Source organism: Stegostoma tigrinum, chromosome 30, assembly GCF_030684315.1.
Source record: "Stegostoma tigrinum isolate sSteTig4 chromosome 30, sSteTig4.hap1, whole genome shotgun sequence".
Taxonomy (NCBI): domain Eukaryota; kingdom Metazoa; phylum Chordata; class Chondrichthyes; order Orectolobiformes; family Stegostomatidae; genus Stegostoma; species Stegostoma tigrinum.
Window position 1 is genome coordinate 16832655 of NC_081383.1, and position 17943 is coordinate 16850597.

The 17943-nt window shown below is 40.9% G+C and overlaps 1 protein-coding gene across 5 annotated transcripts in view; it reads left to right on the plus strand.

The window, feature by feature from the left end:
* Window positions 1-17943, plus strand: part of cbarpb (CACN subunit beta associated regulatory protein b) — a 184766-nt gene that overhangs the window by 110950 nt on the left and 55873 nt on the right. For 4 of the 5 annotated variants that reach the window (XM_048559997.2, XM_048559998.2, XM_048559996.2 and 1 more), the window contains exon 5: window positions 11648-11810. In XM_048559997.2, coding sequence (XP_048415954.2) covers window positions 11648-11810 — 163 coding nt within the window. Of the gene's footprint in view, window positions 1-10862; window positions 10935-11647; window positions 11811-17943 lie in introns of all 5 variants that reach the window. The other variant, XM_059638493.1, reaches the window with a different exon arrangement.

Genomic DNA, 17943 nt, shown 5'->3' on the forward strand with positions numbered 1-17943 from the left:
TGGTGGCCATTACATGTTGCTCCCTGACTCCCTTGAATTTCTGGTATGCTGCTATCTTTTCTGCCGTGAAAACTGAATCATAGTACCTGTTCAGTTCCTCTGTACTTCCTTTGTTCGCCCTATTACTTCTTTATTTTCCAGGGGTCCAATGCCCATTCTTGCCCAACTCTTACCTTTTATGTAACTAAAAAATCTCTTACAATATTCTAGATAGCTTACTGTCACATTTAATCTTCTCTACTCCCCCATTGCTTTTTTTTAGTTATCCTCTGCTGGTTTTAAAAGTCTTCTCTTACCCCACCCCCCCAGCACCCCCCCCCCCCCCCCCCACCCCAGCTTCCCACGAACCTTCATCACATTGTATGCTTTTTCTTCATTTTTAGGCTGCTGCTGACTTCCCTTTTCAGCCATGGTTGCCTCACCCTCCTCTTACTGCGTTTCTTCTTCCTTGGGATGAACTTCTGTGGTGCCTCCTGAATTACCCCCAGAAACTCCTCACATTGCTGCTCCACTAACTTCCCTGCTAGGCTCCCCTTCCAGTCAACTCTGCCAACTCCTCCCTCAAGTCTTTGTCGTCATCTTTACCCAAATGTTGTACTGTTATGTCCGATTCCAGCTTCTCGCTCGCAAACTGCATGGTGAATGCTATCATATTATGTCATAAAGGGCAAAGAACATGATGAGTTCTTGACACGTGTACAAGAGATTTTCTTGATCAGTATATTTTCAGCCCAATGACAAAGCTGGTGGTGTCGAATCTGATTCTGTGAGTTAACAGGGGAAATGAAATGTTTCCATTGGGGAGCATTTGGGAAATAGTGATCACAATATTATTAGGTTTATGGGAGATTTGAAAAATCACAAGGCAGAATCAAGATTGAAATTACTCAACTGGATAAGAGTTAAAATTAGTATATTGAAAGAGATCTGGCCCAGGTAAATTGGAATGAAAGATTGATATTAAATGAGCAATGGGAAGCTTGCAAGTAGTGGATGGTTCTCATATAGACTAGATACTCTTCACAAGCCAGAGAGGAAGCCCATTGAAGCTCAAGATTGCTAAATAATGGTGGAAAGAAAAAGTAATGAAAGTGTTGGCAGTGTGGAAAGTAGAAGGGTCACTGAGAACTGATGGCGTTTATCCTGGGACATAGATGGAAGAAATGGTAATGATAGCAGGGCTACTTGTTGCAATCTTCCAATCCTTGGGTGAATCAGAGGACTGTAAATATGACAGGCTTATTCAAAGTTTGGGCATTATGCTTTGGCAGGCCTTAGATAGGAGACAGAGATTTTCTGGAATGATATGAGAGATATTCTAGAGAGATATTGGCTGAAGCTGGATGTATGTGGTAGCTGCTTCTGAGAAAGGGAGAATATAGCTGAGAATTATTAGGAAATAGATTACCTCAGGGTGAAGATGTTACCAAAAGATCCAAACCAAAAGTGTTTGGTTAAAACTCTAAAGGTGGTGTTTGCAGCTGAAAAAGTTTTCTCTCAATCATATGATAACTTCTTCCTGGAGCAATCAGATTTTCAATCAATACAGTGTAGAACTGAAGGAACACAGCAGGACAGGCAGCATCAAAGCAGCAGGAAAGTTGACATTTCAGATTTACACCCTTCATCAGGATGAAGAGTTAAACCTGAAATATCAACTTACCTTGGAATGGACAGGGAAGCTGAGATATTCTTAGAGAAGTGAGTGTTAAAGTAACGCTTAGTAATGTTGGCCCAATTGGGAAAAGTACGAGAGATCAGATGATGGGATTGTTTATTTAAAATGTAGTATGTCCTGATAAATTAGAATAATACTGCCTGAATAAGATTCAACAAAAACTTTCAAAAGACAATTGAGAAGTAAGTGTAAATCAAGCAAGCTGGTATGATGTGGGTCCCAACAGGAGAGAAATTCTCAATGAGCAGAATATTGGATTACTGGTAAATGCTTAAAGTGGAAATTATATTGCAGGACTGTAGGGAAATCACAGACAAATTGTTTAGTTCCTTTAAAGAGCTGGCAAAAGCACAATAGGCCAAATGGCCTTGTTTACAGATGTATCATTCTCTCCATGACTGAAAGTCAGATTTATTGACTTTGCAAGTGAGCTACTGCTCAGGCAGTATGTTGAGGTGAAGTCTGATACAACAGGACTGGTTTTACTGCACAAGGGTTTTTAAACTCACTGCTGTTATGGGAGGTCTGCCAGCAGAACTACTGCAAACACATCTGATGAGCTACATCATTAAGCAGACTGGCAGAACCATTGCTTCAGCATTTACCGCGAAATGGGTGGTAATGTGAAGAATTAGTATACTGCTCTTCACCTTCAGCCTGCAGATTGTCATTGGGAGAGGAGTGAAAAGTAAAGTAAAAGAATCAATAGATAATGTTATGAACTCTTTATGATTGCAGGTTTGACTTGGAATTGTAGAATCATGCCAGCGCAGAGAAGGTAATTTGACCCATAAAGCACACCCTGGCCTACTAAGGAGCAGTTCACAGACTGTCATTCACTCAATCTCTACTCACATCCCTGCAAATTCTTGTTCTGAAGATAGTTAGAATATTTAGAAAATGTAGAAACAGTCATTACACAGCAGGAGACTATTCGGCCCATCATGCCTGTGGCATCCAAGAAATAAACCACTCAGCCTAATTCTATTTCCACCTCTTGGTCCGTATCCCTTGGTTATGGGACCTGCATTGCATAGTGAGACTTTTTTTTTCAACTGAGGTGTGTGTTTTTCAGGAGTAATATCAAAACTCCTATCACTGTCTGGATAAAAATATCTTTCCTCATCTTCCCTCTACTCCTTCTACTAGACCCTGTGGAACTACGTTCACTAGTCACTGACCTGTTTATTGGGAAAAGAGGGCAGGGGCAATGGTGGGCTCCATCTCCCATCTGCATTTTGGAAAATCAGAGCACAACTCTGTGCTCCTCCTCCTGGTTTACAAGTAGAAATTGAAGCGTGAGGACCCAATAGAGAAAGTAGTGCAGTGTTTGTTAGTTTGAGGAAACTGAAGAGCTTCTTTGGGACGGCTTGGAGTCAGTGGACTGGTTCACATTCAAGAACTCAAATGGCCAACCGAAATGAGTGTGCAACTTCCGCTAAGACTTCATAAGTAAGTGTAGATGACTGTACATGCTGAGGAGGTTAATCCAGATGTTCCCCAAGAGGAAATTCATCCCAGTGCCGATGAAAAATCATGCTGCTTGCATCAATGAGTACTGCCCAGTGGCTGTGACCTCCATAATTATGAAATGCTTTGAGGGGTTGGTCAAAGCTAACACCAACTCCAGTTTCCCAGATTGCCTTGGTCCCTTGCAATTCACCTACCAGCACAACAGGTCCATGGCAGGCACTATCACTCTGGCCCTACGCTCATTCCTAGAACATCTCGATAACAAGGATGCCTGCATCCGGCTCGTGCATATTGTTGACTCCCCCCGCCACCATAATCTGTGAAAAAGTGGTGTAAACTGCTTTTCAGCAAGCCCCAGTGATTAAACAAAATAAATCCCTGACACTCATTTTAAAAGCAACAAGTAACAATTTATTCATCTAACTCTAAAAATGAACAAATTAACTCAACCAAGTAAATCCTTCCTAACTATTAAATATTCCTGAATTAAACAAGATTCTGATGGTATGTTGTCCCAATAAATATAAGTCCCACTTGTATATTTAAAAAAAAGCGATTTAGTCTCTTAAAGTTTCTGTGAGGTTACATGTCTTCGAGACAGTTCTGTGTCTTCTTTGTTGAGTGTGTTGTCAGGCATGCCTTCTCAATTGATTCTTCTGTCAGGAATATTAACTAGTTCTGCTGTTGGTACTGTTGTTATTTAGATGGTGCTTTCTCGAAGAAATAGATGAAGCTTTGGTGGATGGCAGCTAGCTCTGTGCTCTTTGTCCAACTGTCCCCTTCTTTTATATCTTGTAATCATAGAAGCCCTATAGTGTGGAAATCGGCCCTTTGGCCATTTAAGTCCACACTGAACCTCAGACCATCCCACCCAGACCCGTCGCCATCCCCGTCCCCATCCCCGTCCCCATCCCGTATAGCCTACCTAAGCTGCACATTCCTGAATACTATGGCAATTTAGCATGGCCAGTTCACCTAACCTGTACATCATTGGACTGTGGGAGGAAACTGGAGCACCTGGAGGAAACCCACGTAGACACAGGGAGAATGTGTAAACTCCAAACAGACAGTTGCCTGAGGGTGGGATTGAACCTGGGTCCCTGGTGCTATGAGGCAGTGATGCTAACCACTGAGCCACTGTGCTGCCCCCCCTCCACCGCCACCGATGACACATAAATATTTCTTACATTAGGATTGCTCCTATGTTGTCAAAGCCATCAGACTTAAATTTAACAGGTTTTTGATATCTAAGTACCTGGCTCAAATTGATTGGCTAAATTCAAAAGCCTGTTGTCATGGTAAAAATTGCTGCTTGGCCTGCTAACTGTACAGCCTGTTGATTAAAATGTTTCAATTCGGGTGCTCTGTGTTCTTGTAAACTTTCAAACTGCTGCTCACAGACATCCATTTTAAATTTCTAAGCACAGAGAGCACATGATCCTTTAAAGGTACCATGCAACGCTTCCCACCCACCCCTAGCATTTTACAAACACCAGATTCTAACTTCATATATCCCAATCCGAAATACTCCACCCAACTTTACAACATTATTGACTACAGCTCCATCATAATTCCAAACAAACTGATGTCCAAACTCTAGATCCCAGGTCTCTGCTCTGCCTTCTGTAACTGGAATCTTGACTTATTTACCAACAGACTGCAGCCAGTAAAGATAGGCGACAACACGTCCTCTGCAATAATCCTCAACACCAGTGCCCCACAAGGCCGCATACTTAACCCCCTACTATTCCCCTTACTCACACATGACTGAGGCCAAATCTGCACCAATTCCAGCCTCAGGCAACTGTCTGTGTGGAGTTTGCACCTTTTCCTCGTGTCTGTGTGAGTTTCCTCTGGGTGCTCCAGTTTCCTCCCATAGTCCAAAAATGTGCGGGTTGGGTGGATTGGCCATGCTAAATTGCCCTTGTGTTCAGGGATTTGTGATTAGTTGTGTTAGCCGTGGGAAATGCAGAGTTGCAGGGAAAGGGGAGGAGTGAGTCTGGGTGGCATGCTGTTTGGCAGGTTAGTGTGGATTTGTTGGGCCAAATAGCCTCTTTCCATACTGTAGGGATTCTAGGAAAGGAGATAGCAGGGCAGACTAAAGGTTAGTGAAATTTATAGGTTTTAATAGATACCTTAAAGGGACAAGATAGGTGAAGAGGTTTCGAGTGGGAATTCCAGAACTCTCAGCTTGGGCAGTTGAGTTCATGGTCACCAATGCTGGAGCAATTGAAATCAGGGATGCAAAACAGGTCAGTATTGTAGGAGCATAGTGGTCTCAGAGAATTGAAAAACTGGAGTTAGTAACAAAGCTGGGAAAGGACAAGGGCTTAGAGAGATTTCAAAACAAGCATAAGTCGTTAAAATGTCATTGTCAGAATGGGGGCCCTTTCAGGTCAGCTAAGACAAGTGTGATGGGGAGATGTTCAAGTTTGTACTAATAATATAGAGCTTTTCATGAGCTAAATTGTATGTCAGGCTTTACACAAATCACATTGCATTGTCAGAGTTTTTTCTTAAACCATAAACAATATTTAACACAATCTGAATGAAACAGCCTGGTTAAATCTATGATAGGCAACATATGTCTCACCTACCTTTAGAAACATTTTTACTGAGTTACCTGCTGGCACAGTGGACAATATAAAGTATTTCTCGATTTAAAAAGTTTGATAAAGCTTGCACAAATATGTAACTATGTAACTACACAAGTAACACATTTATCAGAATAAATGTTTGTTTTGAAGTTTTGGTATTAATATTTCTGATTTTCTATAATTGAAGATCAGAGTATGACTTTCTTTGCACATTTTATGTCTTTCTTTGAGGTTGTAAAGAGGATTGTGAGACACATTTTCTTGCTACTGAGGTAGACTGCTCCTACTCATTTGTATTTGTCCTTCCTCTATACAGATCTAACACCCAATGTAGGATTATTTAAGAAAACAATAACTTTCCTTCATATAACACCTTTCAAACCCTCTGGACAGCCCAGAGTAATTTATAGCTAAATAAGAACTTTTATAGTGTAATCATAGTTTTATTGGAGACAATACAACTGTCAATTTACACAAAGGTCCCACATACAATAAATAATTCTTTTTCACAGTGTTGCTTGGCCAGATGGTTAGGGAGGATTCTCTTGCTCTCACATTAGTATCATGTTCATCTAAAGGCGGGCAGGGTCGCTGTTTAACATTGCATCCAAAAGGCAGCATCTCTTTCAGTTCAGCACACTCTCAGTACTGCACTGAAGTATTAATCCAGATTTATCCTTACTGAATAAACTGCAGTTGTGATTCTGCATCATCAGAAAAGCAATTGGCCAGCCATGGAATCTTTCTTGTAGCTTATCCACAGAATGTGGATTTATTGTCCATCCTTAAATATCTTCAAGAACTTGGTGATGAGCAGTCTTCTTGAACACCATCTCTTGTAGGCGTACTCAGAGTGCTGCTGGGAAAGGAGTTCCAAGTTTTTCATCCAGTGACAATGAAGGTGCAGTGATAGATTTCCAAGTCAGGATAGAGTTTGGTTTCAAGGGGACCATATACGTGCTGGTGCTCCCATATAGCTGCTCCCTTTGTCTTTTTAGTTGGAGTGTGCTGTCAAAGGAGCTTTGCAGTATTTGTTGCTGATTGACCCACTGACAAATAATAGAGAGTTGCTCAGAAACCCATAAAGAGCACTTCACTGTTTCTGCACTTTCTAAAGAATCCCCTTAAACAAAACTTTCTAACAAAGAGCTCACTCTCCCACAACAAATAAAACCTCTTTGTAAAATCAGTCCTTAAACTTATGCAGATTCACAATTTCTTAAGCCTTTTGGCAGTGAGCACCTTCAAGCAATCTTGACATGGTTAAGTGCTCATGGTGATTATTTTGTTAAATCTTCCTTGTGCAGTTTTGAGGAGCAGACAGCTCACTCCATTTCTCTCCTGTTGATTAATTAGTCTAAATAAAAGAGGAAGTCATTCTGTTAAAATTCACCCAACAGATAACTTTTCTATGAGAGATAATTACATATATTCAAATCATCAGTAATGATCTGCAGCATCTGTATGTACATGATATTTCAAATGAAATCATGATGAACTATTCCAAATATTGAGCAAATGCTTTTGAATAACTGCCATGAAATTTCAGTGTGAGAATCTTAACACATCTAAATCTGATTGGGATATATGAATAACATTCTATTGACTTCTAGTTAGCATTATTTTGGCATACACAGTAAGGGTGTAAAAAAGTCATTATAGATGATAGTTAAGAGGAACCCATTATTATATTAGTGCCATAAGAATATGGAATTACAACGGAAAGTTTAAATTGCCAACTTGGAGAATAGAAATTTGGACATTTCATGCATTGACAGTGTAACAACCAGAATGGATAAAGGGACATCAGTGCATGCAATGTATTTTGATTTCCAAAAGTCATCCAGTAAGGTGCCTCATGAAGTGTTATTATTTACAATGAAAACTCTTGGTGTTGGGGTAATGTGGATAGAGAATTGACTAACAATCAAGAAAACAGAATCAGAATTAGGTTGGTGCACATTTAGGTTGGAGTGCCGTGGGGATCAGTTCATGTGGGTAGCCTCACGTATTTTTAATCTACATTAATGACTTGAATGAAGGGATTGAATATGTTGTAGCCAAACTTTCTGACAATACAAACATCAGAAGGAAAACAAGTTATGACCAGGACACTCTGGTCTGCAAAGGATGTAGATAGACAAAGTGAGTAAACAAAAATTTTTGGCAAATGAAGTATAATGAAGAAAAATATCAGATTTCCTATGTTGGTAGGAAGAATTACAGATAGAATATTGTTTAAATGGAGAGAGACTTCATAATACAGCAGTGAATCTGGTTGACTTCGTAGATGAATCACAAAATGTTGGCATCCAAATACAGCAAGTAATTGCGAAGCAATTCAGGTAATGTTCATTAGGTTGATCTATGATGATAGAATTGTCTTATGATAAAAGGTTAAGCAGGTTTGGTCTATACTCATTGGAGTTTAGAACAATGAGAGGTTGGCTTATTGCAATACATAAATTTCTGAGGGGCTTGACAGAGTAGATATTGAGAGGTTGTTTCCACTAAGGAAATGTAGAAGCAGGGTCATGTTGTCCCAATTAAAACAGAAATGAGGAGGAACTTCTTCTGTCAGAGTCATTAATCTTTGGAATTCTCTACCACAGAGACCATTGGAGGTTGGGTTATTGACTATATGCAAGGCTGATTGAGATAGATTTTTATGGTCTACAAAGGGGCCAAGAGTTATGGGTGGGCAGGGTGGAAAAAGGAGATAAGACCACAACCAGATCAGCCAAGCAATTATTGAATAGCAGAAGAGGCTTGAGGGACCACATGGCCTATTCTTCCTCTTATTTCTAATGTCCTCATTCTAAACAGCATGCAGTGAAAAGAAGCACAGAATTTATGAGCATTTTACATAATGGAAACGTATTGTCTCTTCACCTCTCTCATTGGGTATAATTCTGTCAAACTCATGAAATGAAATGTTTCTCCAATGACACTTGGATGTGATATAAGTTAACTGAGTTCGGATGTTCTGACTCCAGTTCTCTGAACAGTGAAGAACTGTCTAAACCATGGTGCTGACTGACATAAACAAGGCAAACTCACTGTGAGCAGTCACAAGAATGGCTGTGTGGGAACTAGATATGTCACATTCAGCGCAATAGGGAATTCTGACAACATACTTTCAAACAGAACTGTGTAGGAGGAATCTTTTTCTGGATGCTATGTGTCTGTTCTGACAGTGACATTTGATATAAAATAGGAAATCTTTGTTTTCCGGCTCTGCTCTCCTTCAACTTCATCAGCATGTACAAGTCCCCAGTTTAAAAATAAAGTCCTGACTAAAATATCTATCCACACTTTTTGTTTGTAACATTGTATGGGGCTAATCATGTAAACACCAAGCAAGGAAATGACTCACGGGAAATTATATTATGATTTATGGGTGAGGACAATAGTGTTAACTATATAGTAACTTTGGAGAAGTTCAAGGGGGTCTACTATTAATAAACGTGTCCCAACCTCAAACTTTAGGAACACCAATAGAATTAGTTACCTCATCAATAGACACAAAACGGTCAAATATTCTTTGTGAATGTACAGAATGGCAGTAAACCATGGTATACGTGAAATACAAGTGCATATAAATTTTACAAAGAAGTTGCATTATTCACCAAGAACAGGCAATATAAATGATTAAGAAAAGTTGTGCAATAAACTGATAGATTGTACAAGGCATTATCTGTGAGAAGTCTATTAATTATAAAACATTGTGAAAGACTTTGGAAGATCCAAGCTAACTGTAAACCTGTGTAACAGTTGCCTCATTGTCCACTTGAAAGAAACAAACAGGAGTGCATTATCTCTAAGACAAAATATTACAAACTTCTGGTGTTACCAACTGCAATTACCCTACAGCATACAGATGGAATTGATTTTTTTTTTAACATGGCTAAATCAGTTTGGTTTCTGATCAATCATATTCATCAAGATGTTGCTAGTGGGAGATTCAGCAGTGGTGTTGCCATTGATTGTCAGAGAATGTAGTTAGATTCCCCAGCCAGCCTAAATCTGAATATTGTTTAAGTCTTTCTGTATTTGGATATGGGCTGCTTCAGTATCTGAGGAGTTGCAAATAGTGCTGAACATTATGCAACCATTATTGAGCATCCCTACTTCTGACCTTATCATGGAGGAAAGGTCATTGATCAAGCAGCGAAAGATTATTGAGTCTATGATACTAACCTGAGGAGCTCTACTGAAGGCTTGGAGCTGAAATGACTGACCTGCCATAACTGCAACCATCTTCCTTTGTGCCAGCTACGATTCCAACCAGCGGAGTGTTTCCCCCGATCCCCAGAACTGACTTTAGGTTTGCAAGGACTCCTTGATGTTACATTCCGTCAAATATGACCCGATGTCAAGGCCAGTCATCCTTGCCTTACCTCTGAAATTTAGTTCTTTCGTCCACATTTGAACCAAGACTGTAATGAAGTCAGGAGCTGATTGACTGTGACAGCACCCAAACTGAACATCAGTAAACTCAGGGAATGATGGCGATGTACCCAATGTGCACCTGTAAGGTAAACTGGCTTTTGGGATTCACCTGCTCATTGAACATACAGCTAATGTTCTGCAGCCAGGGTGCTACTTGGAGGGTCTATGCATACTGATTGGCATGGGGATGCATTACCTTGTGATTTTAGATGTTGCTAACACACACCACCTCATACCTCTACAACAAGGGCATCTGTAAGTGAGTTAAATTGATGGCAGGTACTGACATAGATAACTGGAAGATGATCACAGATAGACTGATGATCAGGGCCTCTGGAGGCTGAAGGGAGGGGCATTGGAAGAAGAAGGAGAGACACAAAATTCAGCAGGCCATGGAAACAGAGGCCCGTGAATTCTGCACGCTATCAACCCACTGTCTTCGTCAGCAGCAGAGGCTGCCAGTGTGTCTCCATGCTTATGCAGAGATGATTACCACAGCGCAAGCTATCATCTCACAAGATGGAAGCCTACCAAAGAATAACTTTAGTGACAAAGTGAACTGCTGTGCAAATTGCACAATGATAAAGCAATCTACAAACCAGTATAGTTGGGTTGTAAGATTTAATGGCCTCTGGGTTCCATCTTTATTCTATTTTCTCCAGATACAGACTTAGTTCCATGAGCGTCTCCCTACCACTTTGCTGTATACTGTGACGATGCTGTGGCTTTAAGAGGTATGTTTTGTTCTGGTTTCTTTTAGAGAAAGATTAGGGGACAGGTGATGAGCAGTCTATGACAAAATAAACAACCTGCGAGACCTTGGGTTTTAAAAAAATTTGGAACCGTAGAAGCAGCCTGAGTGGGTGTTGTCAAGCTCTCATAGATCTAGGATTTTTAGTTAGCTTTCAGCAGTTGTTGCTATGTTCTGAGCAGCGCTGGAAGGCAGTGAATCTCTCCCAACTGCTACATTCTCTGTCTGAATTCCCTCTCAGTATTGTCTTTTGATTTTTTTTCTCCTGTTTCTGAATTTGCCTTTTTGCCAAAGGTGTGTTTATGAGATGTTACCATACTGGAATAGTTAATTAGTAATAAACTACTAAACTATTGTATCTATTTTTTTGTTAAGTTTTCCAATAAAGTTAAATTATTCTGAGTTTTTTTTTCTTTTGTTGTATTTTAACCATAGAGTTTGAAAAAATTGTGGTTTTGACTTGACCAATTGAATTGCATCTGGAACAGAGCACCTGACATTTACTTTTAAAATAAGAAAAAGTTAGGGTCTAGGCTACCATCTTAATATATTTTGAGGGTGTGTGGTCAGGTCCATAACAATGCACTGAACAATGCGCTGATAACCTGAAAGCAAAGTACTGTGTCAGAAAGTACAATGGTAAAATGGAATTTGTATGGTGCACAGTTGTTTCAATTTCACTTTGTGTTGTTCCAGAAATCACAATCAAAATTGATGATTCCGAGTGTTTGTCAATGGGCAGTTGTCATGACCTGGAAGCGGAGCGATTTCTTTCCACCTGTTCCACTGGTCGCAGAGTTTCATTTAATGAAGCATCGTTATTTGATCACGGGAAGAAAACACAGGAAAAAGGACGGAGGTACCGCTTGTACTATCTCCAATTTTAGAAAGATGCTCATTGACATAAGTTTTGACTTCTACCTGTGAAGAATTAGTACATTCCTCTAATCCATTAAAAAAATTCTCATGTATTAAATTTTGAGAGCAAAATGGGTTTATGTCAGCAAAGCAAACTGGGCATGTCATGAGCCAACACTTGATTTGGCAGCAAAATCTCATGCATATATGCAATAAAGATGCATTTGAAAGCCAATGTATGTAAGGGTTCCGCTCTGCAGAACACCTACGCTCGGTTTGCACTAAACAACTGCGCCTTACCCCCTCCCATTCCTCAGACGACATGTCCATCCTGGTCCTCCTGCAGTGCCACAACAATGCCATCTGAAGGTTTCAGGAACAGCACCTCATATTCTGCTTAAAACCCTCCCTGTGTCTGCATGGGTTTACCCCAGGTGATCTGGCTTCCCCCCACAATCCAAAGTTATGCAGGCTAGGTTGATAGGCCATGCTAAATTGCCCCATATTATCCGGGGATGTGCAGGCTGGGTGGTTTAGCCATAGGAAATGTATGCTTACAGGGATAGGGTAGGAGGATGGTTCTGGGTGGCATGGTCTTTGGATGGTTAGTGTAAACTCGATGGGCCAAATGGCTTGCTTCTACACTGTAGGAATTCTATGATTCCACAAAAGCTGCTGCTGGCTAAGCAGAGGGCAGTAATCCACTTATGTTGCTGTTTTTAAGCTACCCTGCAGCCCAATGATATCAATGTGGACTTTACAAGCTTCAAAATCTCCCCTCCCCACACTGCATCCCAAAGCCAGCCCTGCTTGTCCCCACCTCCACAACCTGTCCTTCATCCCATCTATTCCCCTCCTCCCACCCCAAGTCCCATCCCCATCTCCTACTTAGTAACCTCATCCTGCCCCCTTGACCTGTCCGTCCTCCCCGGACTGACCTACCTCCTCCCTAACTCCCCACCTACACTCATCTTTACTGGCTCCATGCCACCTCTTTGACCTGTGTGTCTCGTCTCTACCTATCTTCTCCTCTATCCATCTTCTATCCGCTTCCCCCTCGGTCCGTTTATTTCAGAACCTGCTTCCTCTCCCCCATTTCTGAAGAAGGGTCTAGGCCCGAAACATCAGCCTTACTGCTCTTTTGATGCTGTTTGGCCTGCTGTGTTCATCCAACTCTACTGCTTGTTATCTCAGATTCTCCAGCGTCTGCAGTTCCTACTATCTCTGAAATTATCTATTAATCTCAGTTTGGAAATTTTCAGTCCATCTCCACATTCCGTGTTGACCATTCTTCTTACAACACTGTTGTCTCATTACACTACTTGTTAGATTTTCGTTTATTTTATTCTTTGGTTTCTTTGGCATGCAGATGCATTGGCATCATTATCATTGTCAATGTTGAATACAAACCATTTTAAGAGCGCTGTATTTGGAATTGACCCCAGATAGCCCAACTTATGCAAGGAGATAAATTTTAGAGGTAGGAAAGATACCATGAAAGAAGTGTTGCAAAGCAAGTGTGAAGGGATTAATAAATCAGTTACCTGAGGCCAGGACTGGTCATAACTTCAGGCACATTTGTTTAGCTGTGGCTGGTTGAAGGACTGCCGTGAGAAATTGCATTCACTCAGGTGGATCTTAAAAATACAGTAGAATAGCTTATATTAAAAAAAAGCTAGGATATGTCTGAGCGATTGGATAGTTAAATATTTACTTGGTGCAATAATTTTTGCACTTCGTTTAGCTTCCAGTGAATTGGTTTTACAGGACACATCAGTGGGGAAACGTGTATGTTGACACAGAGGCTGGCTGATCCTGATAATTCATAAATGATGAGTGCACGGCTTTCATAACTGAGCAATGAAACAAAATATAAAACTATGCTGTAATGCTTAGTCAGATCAGTTAATGCTAGTTTATAACAGAATATCTATTCATAGAACAATTCATTTTTGGAAATGAATACAGAGGAGCAGTTTTATTGAGGAAGTGAGCTGTCATCATCAACCAACAGACGTAGAATTGAGCAGCTCTGGCCAAACCTAAAATGGAGTTCCTGTAATCACTTCCTTGTATCCATTTATCATCGTTTATTTTTGTGATATTTCACAGGTTAATTTTTTACGTACATCAGAAACAGTCTCAGACGGTTCAGTTTTGTGGACCCTTCATGGCATGTTTGGAAACAGGAAGAGCATTTAATTAGATTGGATAGAGAGCCCACTGTCTCATTAAGTCAGGGCAGAAAGACCCATGGTCAAACTGCCTACCCCTCCACCACCTGAGGTCCTTAATTGGGCAATTAATGATCACTGAAGGGCCTCATACCAGTGGGCATTAAACCAGTAGTAAGTGAGCCTGCTAACATGCACCACGTACAATGGGTAAAACTGTTTGTTTGCTCCCCAGAGAGGTGTGACGTTGGGCGGGCAATGGTTAGAGGAGGGTACCTTGTCCAAAGTGTCTGTGAGGGAAATGACATTGGGAAAGGAGGAGGTTGCTGCAGTGCATTGTGTTGATTGCCCTTCCACCCCTTTCTCAACAAGATGGTGAAGCCCCTTCTGCCATTAACCACTCATGGCCTCACTTGCTTTTCCATCCAGAGCCTCCATTCCACGTTTTTCCAGTAGCACCCGTGGCCTCCCCTATAGCTGTGCTGCCCTCTGCTTAGCCAGCAGCAGCTTTTGTGGAATCATAGAATTCCTACAGTGTAGAAGCAAGCCATTTGGCCCATCGAGTTTACACTAACCGTCCAAAGACCATGCCACCCAGAACCATCCTCCTACCCTATCCCTGTAAGCATACATTTCCTATGGCTAAACCACCCAGCCTGCACATCCCCGGATAATATGGGGCAATTTAGCATGGCCTATCAACCTAGCCTGCATAACTTTGGATTGTGGGGGGAAGCCAGATCACCTGGGGTAAACCCATGCAGACACAGGGAGAATGGGCAAACTCCACCCAGACATATCTGGCCAGGGCCAACCTTGATATTCCCTGCCCCAACATAATTGGTGTGAAACTGTACTACCTACTGTCTCATGGGATTAAATAGACATCCTCGCAACCTACCAGCTCACTCATGAGTTCGGGAGAACTAAAATCCACTTATGTTGCTGTTTTTAATTCTTGTCCTGTGGCCTATTCCTGTCTGTGGAACACGTGATAAGGAACACCCTCTGAATTTCTGCTTCAAATATAATTCAGGCAGTCCACACCTACATAATTACTTTGCTCAAGTGAAAGTTAAATTAACATCTTAGTTAAGATCTTTCAAAAGGATTCAAGAACCTCCACCCAAAACATTGTTTTTCACTTTCAGACATTGAATGCTTTTCCAGCATTTCGACTTTTGTTTCAAATTTTCAGCAGTCCATATTTTTCATCCTAGCTCCCTATTCTGCTGCAACATCTTTTCTCCCTCTCTCTCTGATCTTTCCATATTCTCCCCATTATAATTGCAGTTCTCCTATTGAATATGGTGGATAGATTGTACCCGACAGCAGCTTCAGGGACAATTCCCTTTGGTACTTTCACATCTCTTCCTTGAAAATAAACTTTTCACATTCTTAATGGGCCAGAAAATAATTGCAATTTGCTTCATTAATTCTATACAAATTATGTGCTTCTTCATCGTGTTTCAACTGCATAACATGGAAATTGGTATTATTCTTAGACTTGGTACTATATCTTTTCAAAGCCAATTCTTACAACTGTTACACACCCTGAGAACTCGTGTCACAAGCACTGGTTAAAAGAAAAGCATCCTATAAATTAAACTCTAATTTGTAGACAAGGTATGACAAGATTATTTTTCATAGCAAGATATCTGGCTGCTTTATGCACAGTATAATAAATTATAATGCTGCTTATTTTGCCCCAAGACTTGAGACCAAATCCAGGAAGGGCCATGTCTTTTATTAGGGATTTTAACTCTTTAGTCAGTGTATTGGAACTAACATTGTATAGTGGCAAAATGCTTTCACATTCATATCTCATCAACTGGGTAAGAAAAAAAAGCCCTGAAATTTCACAGTGATTCTTCTGATCTCTCACCAATAAAGCAGACAGCCTAGAGAAATGCCAGATAATGGCTATGTATGCAGTTTTCCAGAAACAGCTTCTCAGGTCTTTGAACTTAGTTCAAGCATGAATAGGAAATGTAGAAAAATGGAACCAAAAAAGATAGGAGCAGAAAGAGACCATTCGGCCCTTCGAGCCTGCTCCACCATTCTTCATGATCTCGGCTGATCATCCAACTCAATCACCTAATCCTGCTTTCTCTCCATAACCTTTGATCCCATTTGCCCCAAGTGCTATATCTAGCTGCCTCTTGAATAGATTCAATGTTTTGGCATCAACTACTTTTTGCGATAATGAACTCCACAGGCTCACCTCTCTTTGGGTGAAGAAATGTCTCCTCATCTCCATCTTAAATGGTCTACTCCAAATCCTCACACTGTGGCCATTAGTTCTGGACACACCCACCATCGGGAACATCCTCCCTGTCTAGTCCTGTTAGAACTTTATAAATCTGAGATTTCCCCCTCATTCGTCTGAACTCCAGCGAAATCAATCGCAACCTAATCAATCTCTCCTCATGTGTCAGTCCCACCATCCCTGAAATCAGCCTGGTAAACCTTCGCTGCACTCCCTTGGGAGCAAAAGCATCCTTCCTCAGAAAAGGAGACCAAAACTGCGCATTTAAATCCACAAAATTGTGGGGTTTTAGAAATAAATCAAATTAATTGCAATAAAACATATCTTCACACCTTTCAGCGTTCACGTCCATCAAAAGATAAAAACAGAAAATCTGCAAGGGCGTTGCATTCCTGATGACTGCATGCTAATATAATTGGACTTCTCTGTAATGCCTTAAATGTCCAGTGTAACTGAATGAATAAATGATATGAGTTGGATAATAGGTTGTAATAAGAGGGTAGGGTGGCAGATGAGTGGCGTGGTGGGAGGCTAAGATGTAAGATGGGTAGGATGCTAAGTTTTTAAAGTGGTTAGATTGCTTGTTGAGGAAGGTGGCATTTGGGTTAGTAGCAGGTGAAGTGAATAGTAAGTGCTCAGGATGACAGATTGAGTGGCAGATGTGAAGAATGCCAGGTGAGTGGGTAATTTTGTTTGGAAGTTGGCCAAGTTCAGGTTAGGGGATTGTTAGATCCTCAGGCTGGTCTGGTATTGGAGAGACTTGTGTGGTCACACTGGCAGAAAGTCAGTTGGGGATGGGAGTAGGCAGGTAGTAGGGGGCTAGTCAGATAGACTCATCGAGTCAGATGAGATGGAAGCAGACCCTTTGGTCCAATTTGTCCTTGCCGACCAGGTTTCCCATATTAAACTAGTCCCAGCTGCCTTTGTTTGGCCCATATCGTTATAAACCTTTCCTATTCATGTCGCCATCCAAATGTCTTTTAAATGTTGTAACTATGTCTGCATCTATCACTTCCTCTGGCGGTTCATTCTACAATCAGATGGTCAAGATGAGGGAGAAAGTCAAGTTGGTTTGGATCTGGGAGAAAGTTGGCAAGTCTCTGTAGGGGGTAGCCTGGAAGGGACATAGTTAGGAGATGGTGGGGCATGGATTAAAGTAACTGATTGAGGTTTAGGCAATTGATTAGAGTGATTTAAGGCAGGATTTTTCTGTCTAGTGTTTCCTATATAACTGCACAGGGAGGTACATTGGAACTGACTGAAGTCTCCAACTGTACCTCAGTGTTGATGCCTTTTCTAAAGAATCCTGGAGAGCAGGCTGATTGTCCATAAGACATCAAACTGCCCTAGTATTATTTATGTGACTCAGTGTCAAATTTTATTTTGTGACAAACTCATGATGTGACAAAAGATGCTTTACTACATTTAGAAGCTATATGAACCCAAAATGTTTTTGTTGAGACAAATTTGAATCCAGGTCAGCCATACATTATTACTTGCATAGCCCTTGTCAGCAGAACTATAGCAAGAACTGATAGATGAGCTTGAAGATTAACTGACTGTGTTTTGATTGCTAATAATGTCACATTAAAGACATGGCCTGCTGTGCAACGGAAGACATGATTCAAATATAATCGGAGCTAAAAATGATAGTAACTGTATTTATGCAACCAAAGGTCAGTGAGCAATCA